At 37.6% G+C, this 14709-nt stretch overlaps 1 protein-coding gene across 1 annotated transcript; it reads right to left on the bottom strand.

The window, feature by feature from the left end:
• Positions 1-2222: 2222 nt before the first annotated feature.
• On the bottom strand, positions 2223-10364 carry hspb8 (heat shock protein b8). The gene is made up of 3 exons (XM_067407195.1): positions 9674-10364; positions 7589-7652; positions 2223-3390 (listed from the first exon to the last, which is right to left on the bottom strand). The coding sequence occupies exons 1-3, from the start codon at positions 10062-10064 to the stop codon at positions 3189-3191; spliced, it is 657 nt and encodes a 218-aa protein (XP_067263296.1). The 5' UTR covers positions 10065-10364; the 3' UTR covers positions 2223-3188.
• Between the last annotated feature and the right edge of the window lie 4345 nt (positions 10365-14709).

Raw genomic sequence — 14709 nt, 5'->3', positions numbered from 1 at the left:
ATTCCATTGAAGCCGAGGCTAAACCAGAATCATCTGAGGGAGAAATTCCTGAACCCTCCGTCTCAACTGAGCATCCTGAGGGTGAACAAGATCAGCAGACTGTATCTGATGTAGATCCATCTAGAGAACCACAACCCCAGTCCACCACACAAGCTGCACCAGGTGCCTTTGAGTCTGGAAGTGAGCAGGTTGGTGAAACCAGAGATGACATAGAGAAGGACAAAGAAGGTGCTTTTCAAGAGGCGGTTGAGGGCATCGAGCAAGACACAGAGGAAGTCCATGAGTCTGCAGACAAGCCTCAGGCTTCAGAGACTCCAGACACCATCACCTCCGAGCAAGGAGAGCAGGCAGAGGTCATGCAGCCTCGGGAAATGGAGGGTGATGAGGGATATACAGACCCTGCTGTGACAGAAGATGAGCAATCAACCTTCGGGCAAACCCAGGAGGTGTTCACCCCTCAGCTGGAGCTCCAAAAGGAAATGGGTGAAGAGAAAATGTAGGCTACAAAAAAACAACTTCCCCAGCTCTTTCCTTAGGCTACGTCTACATTAATCCAGATGCGCTTGAAAATGGCATTTTCTCTGTTCACACTCCCATTTTCAAGTGTTTTCCAAAAGTTTCTCATGCACAGTGAACACAGCAAAATCCCCAGAGTTAAATCAACTCTGCTTAGAGTACATATGGTCCCCTTTAAATAGTGTTAAAGTAACACTGAAGCAGAGTTAAAGTCGGTTGTAGTTTTTGTTTCTCTCATTTCTTAAGTGATTCTGCTTGTTAACAGCAGGTGTTCATCACTAATGCTCAATCATCACTTAATTAATCGCTTAATTATCTCATTAACTTTAACTCTGCTCAGTGTTACTTTAACACTACTTAGAGAGGGACCATATGTACTCTAAGCAGATTTGATTTAACTCTGGGGATTTTGCTGTGAACCATCAGAAATTCTAAAATGATCTTACTGCGCATGTATAAAACATAAAATGCTCACTGAGATGATACCAGACATAAAGGTCTTACGCTATTCTTCTAACACGATAACTGGAGCATCCAGATCACCATTACATATTTGGTCTAAAACACGATTGTCCTCATGTTTTGCCGCAGGATAGCAAGTACATTTTCTGTCATCTTTGCAGGAATGTAATATGAAGATTGTACAAAGTAACATTTTTCTTACGCAACACTGCGAAAGTGAATACAGTAGCACAAAGCAGGCGCATACCGGTAAAAACAGAGATATCTATCAGAACAATATGTGTCACATGACTAAACATGCATCATCATTTTCGAATACCTCCGGTGTTTTTGAAAGTATCACCTTGGGAAATCGTCTTCAATAAGCTTTGTTTTCGCAGGACAAAAACACTGTCTCAGTGTAAATGGAAGGCCAAGAGAAAAAAAATGTTTTCATATGCATTCAAAATAATGTAGATATAGCCTTAGCCTCTTAATTCCCAAAGATGTTTTTGAGTTTACTGTAACATGCATCCTCTTAGCACTAATAAAGACCTGAGCAAGATTGTGTGAAGCTTCTTGTTGTGTTTTACAAAAACAAGAATAATTAAGCAGTGAAAGCTGAGAAGTGTTTTAACTTAGGTGACAGACAGAAATCTGTCACATTGGCACCTAGTTGACTTTTTGTTGCGCTTACAGAGATTTTACAGTAATTATTTATGCAGTGCATATGGTTGCACATTACATCCCTTGAGTTCTAGTAAATAACGCGGATGGTTATGATGCCAGCTCCTCTTAAGCACGGTTATATTCGTGATTCATTAACCTCAAACCCTGAAAATTAGACAACGAGAGAGCTCAGATCGATTTGACGAGAAAAATCCAATGGGCAAACACATCAGTTAATCAGCAGTGGAGTACCGTTTTCTTCAATATTTTCTCTCCATATCCTTGTGGAGGAGATTGAAAGTGAGCCAAAGCGTTCGGAATAATCTCCACACTAATCTGTCACCCAATTACCGCCACCGTGCAGAGACAACTCCCATGGTGTCGCTCCCATAAGCACACAGCCAATCTGCCATCCGAACACCCAGATGTGATAGAGGACAGAGGATTGTGAGACTGAGAGAAACGAAGGAGAGCATGATGGTTGATTTATTACTCTAAAACATCAGAAGGTTATATAAGTGGGATAAGCAAACAGGTGTAAAGCTGTAGGAGAAATAAAGTCAGCTCATTTATTAACTTGATAGAGATTTGCAGAGAGGAGTAATAAAAGGCCTGCTTTCGTAAAATTCATTTATTATAAAAACGCATAGCATACATCCCTACACAAAAAGAAAATAGAACACCCACAAATAAGAAAGAAAGAAGAAGAAACAATAAACAGCACTTGAGAAAGAGCTCCAGTATTCAAGCCCGGTTCTCAGAGAATACCTTCAAATAAATAGTCCAATGTGACAAAAATTCAGATGATTCAAACAGAGCTTCATTTGAAATCAGCGACAAAACAAGTTTAGGTTTAAATGTGGGACAGAAAGTCCAAATCATATAAAAACATTAGCTACGCAAACTTGATTTCACATCCAAAATGTGTCTGAATGGAACTTATAACTCAACTCAAGAACACATTGCATCAGATCGGCACGGTTGAGCAACAGTTTAAAGAGAATGTTAACTTACAAATTAGTTCAAGGGATGGGTCAAATGAAACTTACGAGATTATTTACTCATTTCAAACCTGTATGGCTTTCTGTTGGGAAACACAAAAGAAGATATTTTGAAGAACTATTTGTTGTCCATAAAATGAAAGCCAAATGTTGACATTTAAAGGGAACTCTATTGCCCCCTTGAGGACTGAGAAGATTGCATGTTAAGTATATATAATGAGATGTGCCATTGCAATGTTGACCATGCATTCGCATCTACGTATGTGTGTAGAGTATGTTTTCAGGCCTATTTCCAGCTGTAGACTCTTTACTATAGAAATTGAGCCTGTCTCATTCCTTTTCGCACCTTCGTTACTTTCTCACTTAACCCGTAGCTCTATCACATTTGTTTATCTTCATTGACATAGTAACTGAAAGCTACTGGTATTTGATCCAACCTTTTGATTTATGGACTATTCCCTAGCAGATTAATGACTTTTGGTTTAAGTAATTTTTTGAAACTGATAAAACTAGATTTTAGCACTGGCTTGGAACAAATACCATGGGCATGTGAGCCCCAGTTCACTCCTGACTCCTGACTTCAAAGACTGGGGCTGAAGCCATGCTGGGTTCCTGCAGTCTGGCGTCAGGTTCTTCCATGGGTTCTGTGGGCATTTCGCTGCTGTAGAGGTAGTATGGAGGGGTCTGTCGGGCTTCAATGATGAGAACACCTTCCGGAGACAGAGATGCGAACACAGTGAGAGGGTCCACATCTGATGGGATTCTGTGAAAGAAGAGAGAGTTCAGAACGATGTCCATTTTCCATCAATAGCAATGTTCCAAACTGGGTTTTTGCTGCTAAAGAAGAACCATTTTGGGTTTCCCATTTTTTCTTGAACATTGAGCATTTTAATAATCAAAAGAAACCTTTTCCACTATAAATGTGCATGTGAAAGGTTCCATGGATGTTTAAAGTAATAGTTAACCCAAAAATTTAAATTACTATGATTTACTCACCCTCAAGTTAGGGCTGCACGATTTATCGCACAATACAAAAAATAACATTGAAATCGCGCTTAAACGCGATTACGAAATCGCAAAGGCTGTGATTATTTTTTATGAGCAGCTTGTAAATGAAATATGGTTTCAAATCCATCTGAAAGCACTGCGAGTCGCTTATAATGTACATTTGAAAAAAGCAACACGCGTCAAACATCTTTCCAGACATGAGAAGCATTAACATCTTGTCCAACAAAAGACATTTAATAACACGTTTTTATTCCAAACTCACTTCATAACAACATCCTTCTGTGAGATGTGGCTTCTTACACAGAATAAGTCAGTCCTGTGTTTATTAGTCTTGTTTAATCAAAGCATTTCAATCTTCTGTTTATTCAGCTACAGCAAAACCGATCAAAGAGCCATAAAGCTCTGACAAGCTGCGCATAAAATAATCCCCAGCCTTTGCCAAATCACGTGTGCAATAAATCGTGCAGCCCTACCTCAAGCCATCCTAGGTGGATTTCTTCTTTCTGCCAAACAAAATCTTAGTTGTATTTAATAATATCCTGGCTCTTCTCAGCTTTGTAATGCCATTGAATAGTGTCAGAGTTTTTAAAGCTCCAAAAAGCGCATCCATCCAACCATCATAAAAAAGTAATCCATATGACTCCATTGGGTTAATTCTGAAGCAAAGTGATGGTTTTTGTAAGAAATATATCCATATTTAAAACTTCATAAACTATAACCACTGGCTTCTGGCGATGACCTAAAGCACATTCATGAGAAAGTGGAGTTCCGGTGGAAGGGTGACCTCTGACCCGAAGTATGAAGTAGGGTGTAGCTCCTCTAGTCTTGAATTGAAATCCTCCGACATTTTTCTTTAAAACTGTTCGTTTTGGACTTCTAATTAATGACTGGCATTTTGTTTTGCTCTATCCTGTGCGCTACCATGTATGTCATATCTCACCTAAGCTTACACTATGCCTCCGTCACACTTCGGGTCAGAGGTCACCTTTCCGCCAGAACTCGACTCTTTCATGAACGCGTGTACAGGCATTGCCGGAAGCCAGTGATTATAGTTTATAAAGTTCTAAATATGGATATTTTTCTTACAAAATCCAATTGCTTCGCTTCAGAAGGCATTTATTAACCCACTGGAGTCGTATGAATTACTTTTACTTTTACTTGGGCGCCATTCAATCCCATTACAAAGCAGGGAAGAGCCAGGGTATTATATAATATAACTCCGAATGTGTCTGGCTGAAAGAAGAAAGTCATATACACCTAAGATAGCTTGAGGTTGAGTAAATTAATAGATCATTTTCATTTTAAGGTTCTTCATGGAACTATAGATGCCAATAAAGAATCTTTATTTTTAATAGTGCAAGTCACTGACAAACACGCCATATTTTGCACCTTAAAAAGCTTGCACTGAAACAATAAAGCTTGAAACCAAATGTTACAGTAAGAACTTGACAATGGTCAGTTGTAATATTACCATCTACACAGTAATGCCTGAACATAACCCAGACTAACTGAGGTCTAACTCCAGTCTAAAGTTAATATTAAACCAAGAATCATGGGCATATGAATCATGGGCATATGCCCTTGTATACTTGGTATATTCTCATTTTGGTTTAATTTTCAACAAACTTCATTTTCTCTGTGCCAGCTTGTGGCTAGAAGATAATTCTCAATGCATTTTGTGGTTTTCATTTAAATGTTCTGCCTGCCATCACTTGCAATGAGAAAGAGAGAGAGTGTGAGCGAGGGAGCCCTGCTCCAGGTGCTGGGCTCAGAAAGAGAATCTGTTGCCAATTATTACAAATCGTCTCCTGATGCAAAGTTTATCACCAGAAATTTCCATCTACACACTAGTCTAATCATCCAGCAGGCAGACTGACTGCAGCCATTTTAATGAGAGGAGTTCTCACTGTCTGTTTGAATGTGATGCCTTTAAGGCTGGATTACCATAAATTCATATCTGCTCTACAGAGAAAGGGTGGAACTTGTTTTGAACATGAATGAATGGTGATATCATACAAAGCTTCTTCCCGCTGGTCTTCTACCGCAAAAGTCTAGAGGTGGAGGAACTTTTAGGGCAGCTTTAAAATTTCGAGAGAAGAATGCAGTGTTTGGATAGTGCTGGATAAAATAATTGCACTTAACAATAATGAATTCTCACTATCAGCAATATATTACCAAGTGTACTGCAAAAGGCAGCATTCTAACTTTCCATGTAATGCTTTGCATATGTAGCAAATAGCATGCAGAAATGTAATTTAAAAATTAAATGTAAGGAAGTACAATTAAATGTAAACAAAACTCTAAATACCTCATATAACTACATTACTGTTTGAAAGTTTGGGGTTGGAAAGAAAATGCTTCCTCCATAAGGAATTTAGCTAGAAGAACAATGTATGTTTGGATCAGCATTTGACACCTATGATACTTTAATGCTAAAGTACAGGTAGCTCAATAAGGTTTAGAACAAAGCTTCTGTATTATTATTATTATTATTTTTTTAAATGTATTTTGGGAAAGAGAGTGAGAGGACATAACAGAGAGAGAGAGAGAGAGAGAGAGAGAGAGATAGATAGAGTGTCCCTGAGCTTTGTCAGTTATCATGGCCAAATAAGGCTGGAAGGTTCCACACTTGTTGCCAAGCGTCTGCTGAGTTTATATAAACCTTAGCATGTAGCTGACTGCAGTAGCCTGACACTATTCAATTAGCACAACAATGCTACAGCCGTCCTGCACTGTGACTCAGACATTGCAGCTCTAATACTGAGGAGCATATGCAGAGATTGAGATTTTATTCAAAGCTATCAATAAAAAAGCTCAATGTAATTTATGAGTGGCCTGTATCTTCTATAAGTGTGTTGTGTTTTTAGCTTAGCAGAATGCTAATGTTCAACCCTGTTGGACTTTCGCACAACCAACACGGGCTGTCAACATCGGATCAAATAAACAGTTTAGAAAGGCTGTAGACTTAGTTAACAGCTACTCTCCATATTACTTGTATTTAGATTTCAGTCAAATACACACACAAAAACACTGAGACGAAACTTTATCAATCATACACTATTGTTTGAAAGTTTGAGGTCGGTAAGATTTCTTAATATTTTTGAAAAAAGACTCACCAAAGCTGCATTTATTTGATCAAAAATACAGTAAAAACATGAATATTGTTAAATATTATTACAATTTAAAAGAGCTGATTTTTTATTTGAATATATTTTAAAATATAAAGTCTTTTGTGTCACATGATCCTTCAGGAATCATTCTGATATGCTGATGTAATGCTCAAGAAACATTCCTTATTATTATCAAGGTTGCTTAATATTTTTGTGGAAGCCATGACACATATTTTCATTTTCCTATATTTCAGGATTCTTTGATGAAAAGAAAGTTCAAACCAACAGCAATTATTTGAAATAGAAATATTTTCTAACATCATAAATGTCTTTACTGCCACTTTTGATCAATTTATGTGTTTTTGCTGAATAGTAGTGCACATTTCTTTCAATAAAGAAAAAAAAATCTTACTGACCCCAAAAATTTTGAACAATAGTGTATATCTCTCATGCTAGAATACTAAAATAGTGCCGGATTTGTTCAATAATTAAACTCTCTTTCTTTCTCAGAGTGTCTTTCTGTGTGTCTCTGTCAAAGAAACAGCATGGCGACAGGAAAAAAAAATCAAATCACGGTGTCTCTTAATTACTGCAGGCATCAGAGCCACATGATATGTTGTCTATTTTATCTCTAACTTTGATTCTTTTCCTCTGCCTCTACCATCCAATTTGACTCTCTGAAGAGCGAGAAGAAAGCAGAGAGGTTGGGGCGGGTGGAGGAGTGGGAATGCTTTGTGTCGCTTTAATAACTCCGAGTGACATTCCTCGGGAAGTTGCTTCATCATTCTAGAAGGCTCCAAATCAGAAACCCCCGGAAACTTTTGATACAATCATCATACTTACTGAATTTTCTTTGTGAAGTTTTTGGTAACAATTCCACCCTCGTCTTGCTTTTCCTCGTGTTTCCCTGGTGAAAAGACACAAAGGCAGTTGTTAACACAGATCGATGCCTTCGAGAAAGGTGATCGATACGACCCTACAACACTTATGAATAAGAGCTTGTAGAGAACTACTTTAAAAAAAATCAGGTATCAGTGCAAATGAATCCCACCACTGGTTGCTCATTTGGCACAGAAGAGTAACCTTTGCCACACTGACATTAAATTACACCCAAACAGGTTTATTAATCTCAGATTTTCTAGCCATATAAGGTTTTGTTCCTTCACATTTTATAGACAATGTAAATGCAACACTATATGATTTTGTGCTATTTCAAATCAAGAAAGCCAGTTTAAAAGCCTCTTGGCCTCATTCTCTGCAGCTGTTGGTAACTAAATACCAGTCATGCCATACCGTGTCTCTGCGCGGCCTACATATCTACAATAATGGGCTCACATTTGATTCATTATTGTCCTATCAATATGCTTATAATCTGCACTTTCAACAGCCAATATAATTCTAGCCAACAATAAATGAGAGCAAAATCTATCCATATAAATAGACATTTACATACATACTGTGCAATGGCCTTTCCCTATTTAACAAAGATGTTCAAACATGGCTGTGGAATTTGTTTGACAATGCTTTCCTTCAGGACAAAGTTGAACTTAAATGTTTTGCGGATTTTCAAAGTGTTCCAAAACTGAGAATCTGAATTCTATGAAAAGGCCTTTGGTAAAACAGAGCGTAGGGTAGTTCACTTTGATATCTCTGGGTGACACTTTTAGAATGAGGTTATGTGACGTTAAGTCTTGCTGTCCCCACCCTCCTCCCACTGTGACTGAGTGACCCAGCTGGAATACCAGCACAGTGTTTATAAAAATCCCATCGCACCAGGCCTTTGCTCTCGCCTGAACTCTGAACTTCTGTCCTGCCGTCACAGTCAACAAATGTATTTCTGGAGCAGACAGCAACTGGCCTTTGAATGTTCTGCATTATAAAGACACAATTTCAGTTTTACAAAAGAACTTTAGTCATTAAAGTATGGGACTAATTCAATGTGTTTATTGTGAGTGGTCCTCAAGGGATCTCAGCAGGTGGCTAATTACAAGAGATTTGCTGGTATGTGCAAGTCATGCCAACGGCCTTCCATTCTCCAACTGCGACAGATATGTATGAACTAAGCACATGGGGTCCAAAAGGCAATATTTAATATCTCAATTTTTTTTAAAAAACCTTAAAACAAAGTTTTTGGATAAGAAAAATGGAATATAAAAGTTGAAGTATGGTGCAAAATAAAGATAAAATTTATACAGTTCTATATTATTTCTAGGTCACTTTCGAGGTTCTTTGCTTCCTTTAAAGCACATAAAATACTCTTGGGATCAATCTCAAATCAAGCTGGATAACTTTATTAACATGATGCAAGGGTTAGAAACAACCCATGTTGGGTTAAATATAGACAAACCCATCGAGTTGGGTTAAATTTTTGACCCAACATGCTGGGTAGTTTTATTTAACTAAAATATTGTTTAAAAATTACTTTATTGCTTGCTTAAAACGAAGCCAAAATAAGTTGGAAATTAACGTTTTGAATATGTTTAGTAAATTAACATTTATTCATGTTTAATAAATAATAATTAAATATTAAATTGCTTATTGATAAATGTTCAACTTTTGATTATTACTGTTGCCTCTAGTAATTATGTGTCTGATTTTTAAGTTCCAGCCCTTTAATAAATAAATGGCAGCAAGATTTGTTGTTTATTATTTTGTGAGAAGGGGCCTTATTAATGTAGGGGATAATTGCTAAAAAACTACTATGTAATATGTTTTTAAAAAATTGTTTAGTTAATTGTTTAATTTGAATGTATATGATGAATTATTTAATGTTCCTCTGTTTTGGATAATAATGTCTGGTGGTAAATTCACAAATTTAAATGATGATATAACATTCCACGTTATTCTATGATTCATTATTATAGGCTACATGGTAATGAACTTTGTATTCTCATAAAAACTCATCCTTCTCAATGAGTGTTTTCTCACCTGACACCTCTACAAAACCGTCTCTAGTTTTGACATTAAGCTCCTCAGGTTTGAAGCTGTGCACGTTCACGCACACTTTCCACGGCTCGTCTGGGTTGGACGGGGGCGCGCTGGATCGGCGAGGGCTCTCGCTGTACCTGGAGCTGAAGCCCTGTGGAGAGCCCATGCTCGTTCGCGGAAAGCCCGTGCGCAACGAGCCCGACCACGGCGCGTCGAGGCGGGCGCTCAGTCGAGGTCTCGCCCAGCCGGGCCAGTCCATCGATAACTCGTCGGCAAAGGGTGGCAGTCCAAACTCATCGTCCATAAAGCGAGATGCGAGTGACTGTTCCAGGAACGGATCCCGTGGAACCCTCTGTCGGTTGCCCATAGTGTAGTAATCCCCTTCTGCCATTGTGAAACTTGGAAAAAGTGAGTTTACAGAACTTTTATTGTTCAAAACGTCGCGTTGCTGTCAGTTGCCCGAATAAGATCAATTATCAAAAAGAGCGCAAAACAAATTCCGTTTTTTTTTTCCGCAGCAAAAGTACAAACACTCTCCTGGCGCGTGATTACGCACCTAAGTTTACGCTTACCACTGTGCTCATGTATGACTACTAGAGGTTTACTGACGATGGAAGTGCTCTTTCCACTGGTTTATATGTCATTTACCGGTCTATAAAGTCTAGAAAGTGCTCGGCGGTACACGACAGCTGACTGAAGACCCTCCCTATCCAAGTTTAGACCCCGGGCTGTGACTGGCTCCACCGGACAGCGACTGGTCCAATCTCACCCTCCCCCAGATGACTCATTCACTTCATAATAGAAAACTACTCACTCTTCAAGGCCGGAGAGCAGTCACACACTCATATGAAGAACACAAATAATGTTCTAAACACGAAATGTGACGAAATACAACACAGGCATGCGGTATCTCCCTTTCCTTCTTCAGATGAGTCCTTCTTGCATACGTAATGTACGGGAAAGTAGTACGTAAAATGAGAAAAACATGCACCCAGATTATATTTTAGGATGTCTTCCATCTGTTGAAAAGTATACAGTGGCCTCAAAAGCCTTACTTAATTTGTATTTAATTTCATTATAAGTACCAAAATATCAACAAGTGACATTTGACTTTTCAAACAGAAAATAATATTATCAGTAATAAAATATATAATCTGTATTATTTATATATCTTTTTATATTTTATGTAAGCAATAAGGTACTTGAGGCTGTGCTGTATCGTGAATAAGTCAACGCTGAAGGGCATGATAGGCACGACGCAAAGCGTGACTTATTCAACCCCTTTAGCCGTGACTTATTCACAATACAGCACTAGCCTCGAGTACCTTATTTCTTTTATAAAACGTTTACCACACAATACAAATATTAAAGCCAAAAATATGTATCAATGTAACTTTCATGAAGTAAACTCTTACTAAAAGCCTTCCTTCCGCCGTTAAAATAGTCCCTGACCGTGAACAGCAACAGAAGTTACATTATTACGCCATTAGATGGCGGCAAAGACTGTCTTTATGTGTCAGTCAGTAGCGAAGACTTTTACATTGAAAAGACTGAATTGTTGTGAACACGGAACAAGACGCAACTGACAAATGCTTTGACTAGCGCTGTCAGTCACGGGAAAACCCTTTAACTGTTAAAAGGATAAGATAATACATCGGACATTTAAACAGATGTTTTATTATAAACATGGGACTGATCACTCGATCTCTTTCTCGAAATACTCTTCTACATAATGCAGTATTGCAGTAAGCTTCAATGAGCAATATTGATTGAGAACAGTTTACGTTGCTAAGAGTGGTTGCTAAGGGTGTTGTGTAGTGATACACAGAACTGTTGGGTGGAGCAGTCATAGCCGTGTTTTATCATGAATAAAACACATCTATTGACCAGTCAGAATCAAGGACAGGAACTAACCGTTTTATAAATATGTTTAAATATTATATATTAAGTTTTTGAAAATTTAAAAGATACAACAGTAGATAATGTACTGTTAGACAAAGACATTTTGAACACTTTATGGTTTTCATAGAAATAGGGCCATATGTGTCATGAAAAAGTGCGTTGTGTAAATTTTAACGGCATATAGCGGTGAGGTTGCGAACTGCAACCAACGGCAACTCACCCCTCCATTTCGAAGCAAAATAGAGAATCTACAGTCATCAGAGACAGCAGAGAGTACGCTAGCCAGTCAAGCAATGAGGTTTCTTTTTACTTCTAACAAAGAACGGTCTCTGCTTCTAATAAATCAGGCGACTACTACTACTTCTTCTTCGTGTGGTTTCAACATGGTGATGATGCAAGCTGCCTCTAAAAACACAAACGATTTATTCACGAGTTCACATGTACATATAATTCAATAGAATAAAAGTTATGCGTATTTGGCGTGCTGTCCGGGGGGAGGGCTCCGAGCTCGGAATATTGGCCCGAACCCCTGGTATGATAAAATTAGATAGAACTAGAAGTGAGGAGATGGGGTGGAGGAGGGATGCTGATGTACTCTCAGATGAACAGAGGTAAGTCTGCTGTATTTATACCTCTAGTCATTAGTTGAGTTGATTAACTGAATGCTCTCCACCTGTGCTAATTAGGTTAATTATCTGAACCTGCTCCTCCTGAATTTCGTTAATAAAACATCATGAAAAAGAACAACATAGTGATGAAACATGCTCTGTAGAGTGTTTGTCCATTTAGGGCTGCTGTACAAACATGTCGGCGCAAAATGACGACTGGACATGGAGGGGGACCCACGGTGTATGTAGATAGAAACGGCTCATTCTAAGGTAATAAAAACATAACTGTCATTATGTAAGGTCTTTATACACCACTGAAAACATAGTTATGTAAATAATATTGCATTTCTGTCAATTAGACACTATGCACCTTTAAAAAAAATACTTTGCACTTTCATCATGTGTTCTTCTCAGTCACAAAAACCTAAAAACGTTGGGCACTTCCTGTTTATCTGGTCACATAAAAATCAAGCGCACTTCTCTGGGTGGCTTAGCTTACCCACTGACTCATCTTACCCCTCCCTCGCTTTTTTTTACTATGCAAATCGCAAACGCAAGGATATCATGTTAATGTTAATATAAAGAGAGTGCAATTTTAAAGAAGCAAAATATTGGTTGAATTAATTAGATGAATAATTTATTTAGAACTCTTTGAATATCATTACAGATTCAGACCACAGAGAACTAGTCATTAATTTGAAGAGCAAGGGAGACATTGATATTCTTGTGCACATAGACAACATTGTATATACATTGTAGAAGAGGGTAATATAAGGAATGTTCATAACATAATCTTCAGCCTGACGCCCTGCACTGAGGTTTTTTACTTTGCGTTAAAACAAATACACACTTGCTTTATATCTTTACTGCTCATTCTGTGCAAAAATAAAGAAATAATTGGTATTACAGGATGTTGCAATCATTTTTAGAATGTTTTGACTTTGTAAAATAGGTTGGATTCATGGCAACATTTCAGCATGTTTCTTTTTTAGAAGGAATGCAAATTATGTAAATTAGAAAGCCAGCCTTGTAAACAGTCAGTACCACTACTCCATCTCAATAAATAAAGCCCATGCCTAATATTGCCGCACTAAACGTTTGCATATTTACACAACAGATTTACATAATCATTTACTAAACTCATTTACGGTTTGAGAGACGAGAGAACAAGATGAATTCAAGAAGATAAAACATTTGATACACTTCAAGTTTTCCCCCCTTCATCTACAACTAATTATCTGTACAAGTGTCAGAATTCACAACAGTCAGACAGCTAATAATGTACAGTGCATAGAGATCACCATGCCTTCGTTTAACAAGCACTCCAATAGACTTTATGACACAGAAACAACGAAACTGCCATTATCTGTTGTGATGAAGGTGATGATTTTTATACGCTGTTTCATCAAGCTGTATCACACACCAAATATAAATCTTTGATCCTTTCAAAAAATCCTTGATCTAGCCAGATGGATTTCTTATGACAGCCATCTTCATTTCTCCCAGTCTGTAATAGTTTCTCTGTTGTTGCATTGATGTGCAACCAATAAATATGCTTTATAAAACATTTGTATTTATAAATACCATCATCATTTACAGTATGCAAAGTGTGTGATTTAATCAGTGCAGGACTGAATGTTTAAACTGTGGGGTTTTGTGGAAAACGAATACAAAATATCAAAACCGTCAAAAAATGAATAATATAAACAAAAAAGTTTTCTTACCTTATAAATAATAAGTAATAAATATGTGTACCGCACTATTTGCATGCCTAACAGAAATAAAATATAATCACACATAAAAATAGGCATTAAAAGAATAAATAATTTAAAATATTATACAATTTAACATGACTCATGTTAAAAAATTACATTATACTAGTAATAATATGTATACCAGTGCTTTCATTTTAGTCAGTAGAGCAGAAAAAAAAGTACCTTTTCTTGAATTTGATGGATAAAAATATCTTCATTCTGTCTCTTGAGGTTTGCCAGATTAATTGTGTAGTTTAACAAATTTGGTAACAGAACGGACAGCTGGACCTTGCAAAACGGTTCCAGTGGAGCATAACTGCTGCATTTTGATTGTCCACCATCATCATCTCCATCACACCCAGTGACATTTGAATTGTTTTCCAGTTCAACAGAAGATAAATAAAGCTGGCATTTGGGCTGATGGGGTGTGCATTTGCCGGTGGGGCCAATTCGGATGGCACATTTTTCAAAGTGAAGGTGTGTGCAACACAGAAGCGGCTGCTCTCAGTAAAAGCTGTTATGGAAGCAATAAATCTTTCTCCTCAAGCGCTTTTGACATCCCATAAAAAAAGAAAAAAGAAAACACTACAAAAATACAATAGATTCAAACATCGGCTTTTACAGTCAAGGTTATGAGCGTCTCATGAGTGACCCTGCACATGAAGACACTTCCTTTTATCTACTTCGGCTTTTTTGATAAATGAACAACAATATCTTCACACCTATGAGCAAAACAAGGTATAGCAGAAACTCACATATTGCAGTGCACATA

Source organism: Chanodichthys erythropterus, chromosome 13, assembly GCF_024489055.1.
Source record: "Chanodichthys erythropterus isolate Z2021 chromosome 13, ASM2448905v1, whole genome shotgun sequence".
Classification (NCBI taxonomy): domain Eukaryota; kingdom Metazoa; phylum Chordata; class Actinopteri; order Cypriniformes; family Xenocyprididae; genus Chanodichthys; species Chanodichthys erythropterus.
This window is presented reverse-complemented; position numbering and strand designations above follow the sequence as displayed.

Coding starts and splice junctions, on each gene's coding strand:
- hspb8 (XM_067407195.1), bottom strand. CDS start 10,064: ATGGCAGAAGGGGATTACTACACTATGGGCAACCGACAGAGGGTTCCA. Junction 7,653..9,673: donor CGGTTTTGTAGAGGTGTCAG/GTGAGAAAACAC, acceptor TCTTTTCACCAG/GGAAACACGAGGAAAAGCAA. Junction 3,391..7,588: donor AACTTCACAAAGAAAATTCA/GTAAGTATGATG, acceptor CTTCTTTCACAG/AATCCCATCAGATGTGGACC.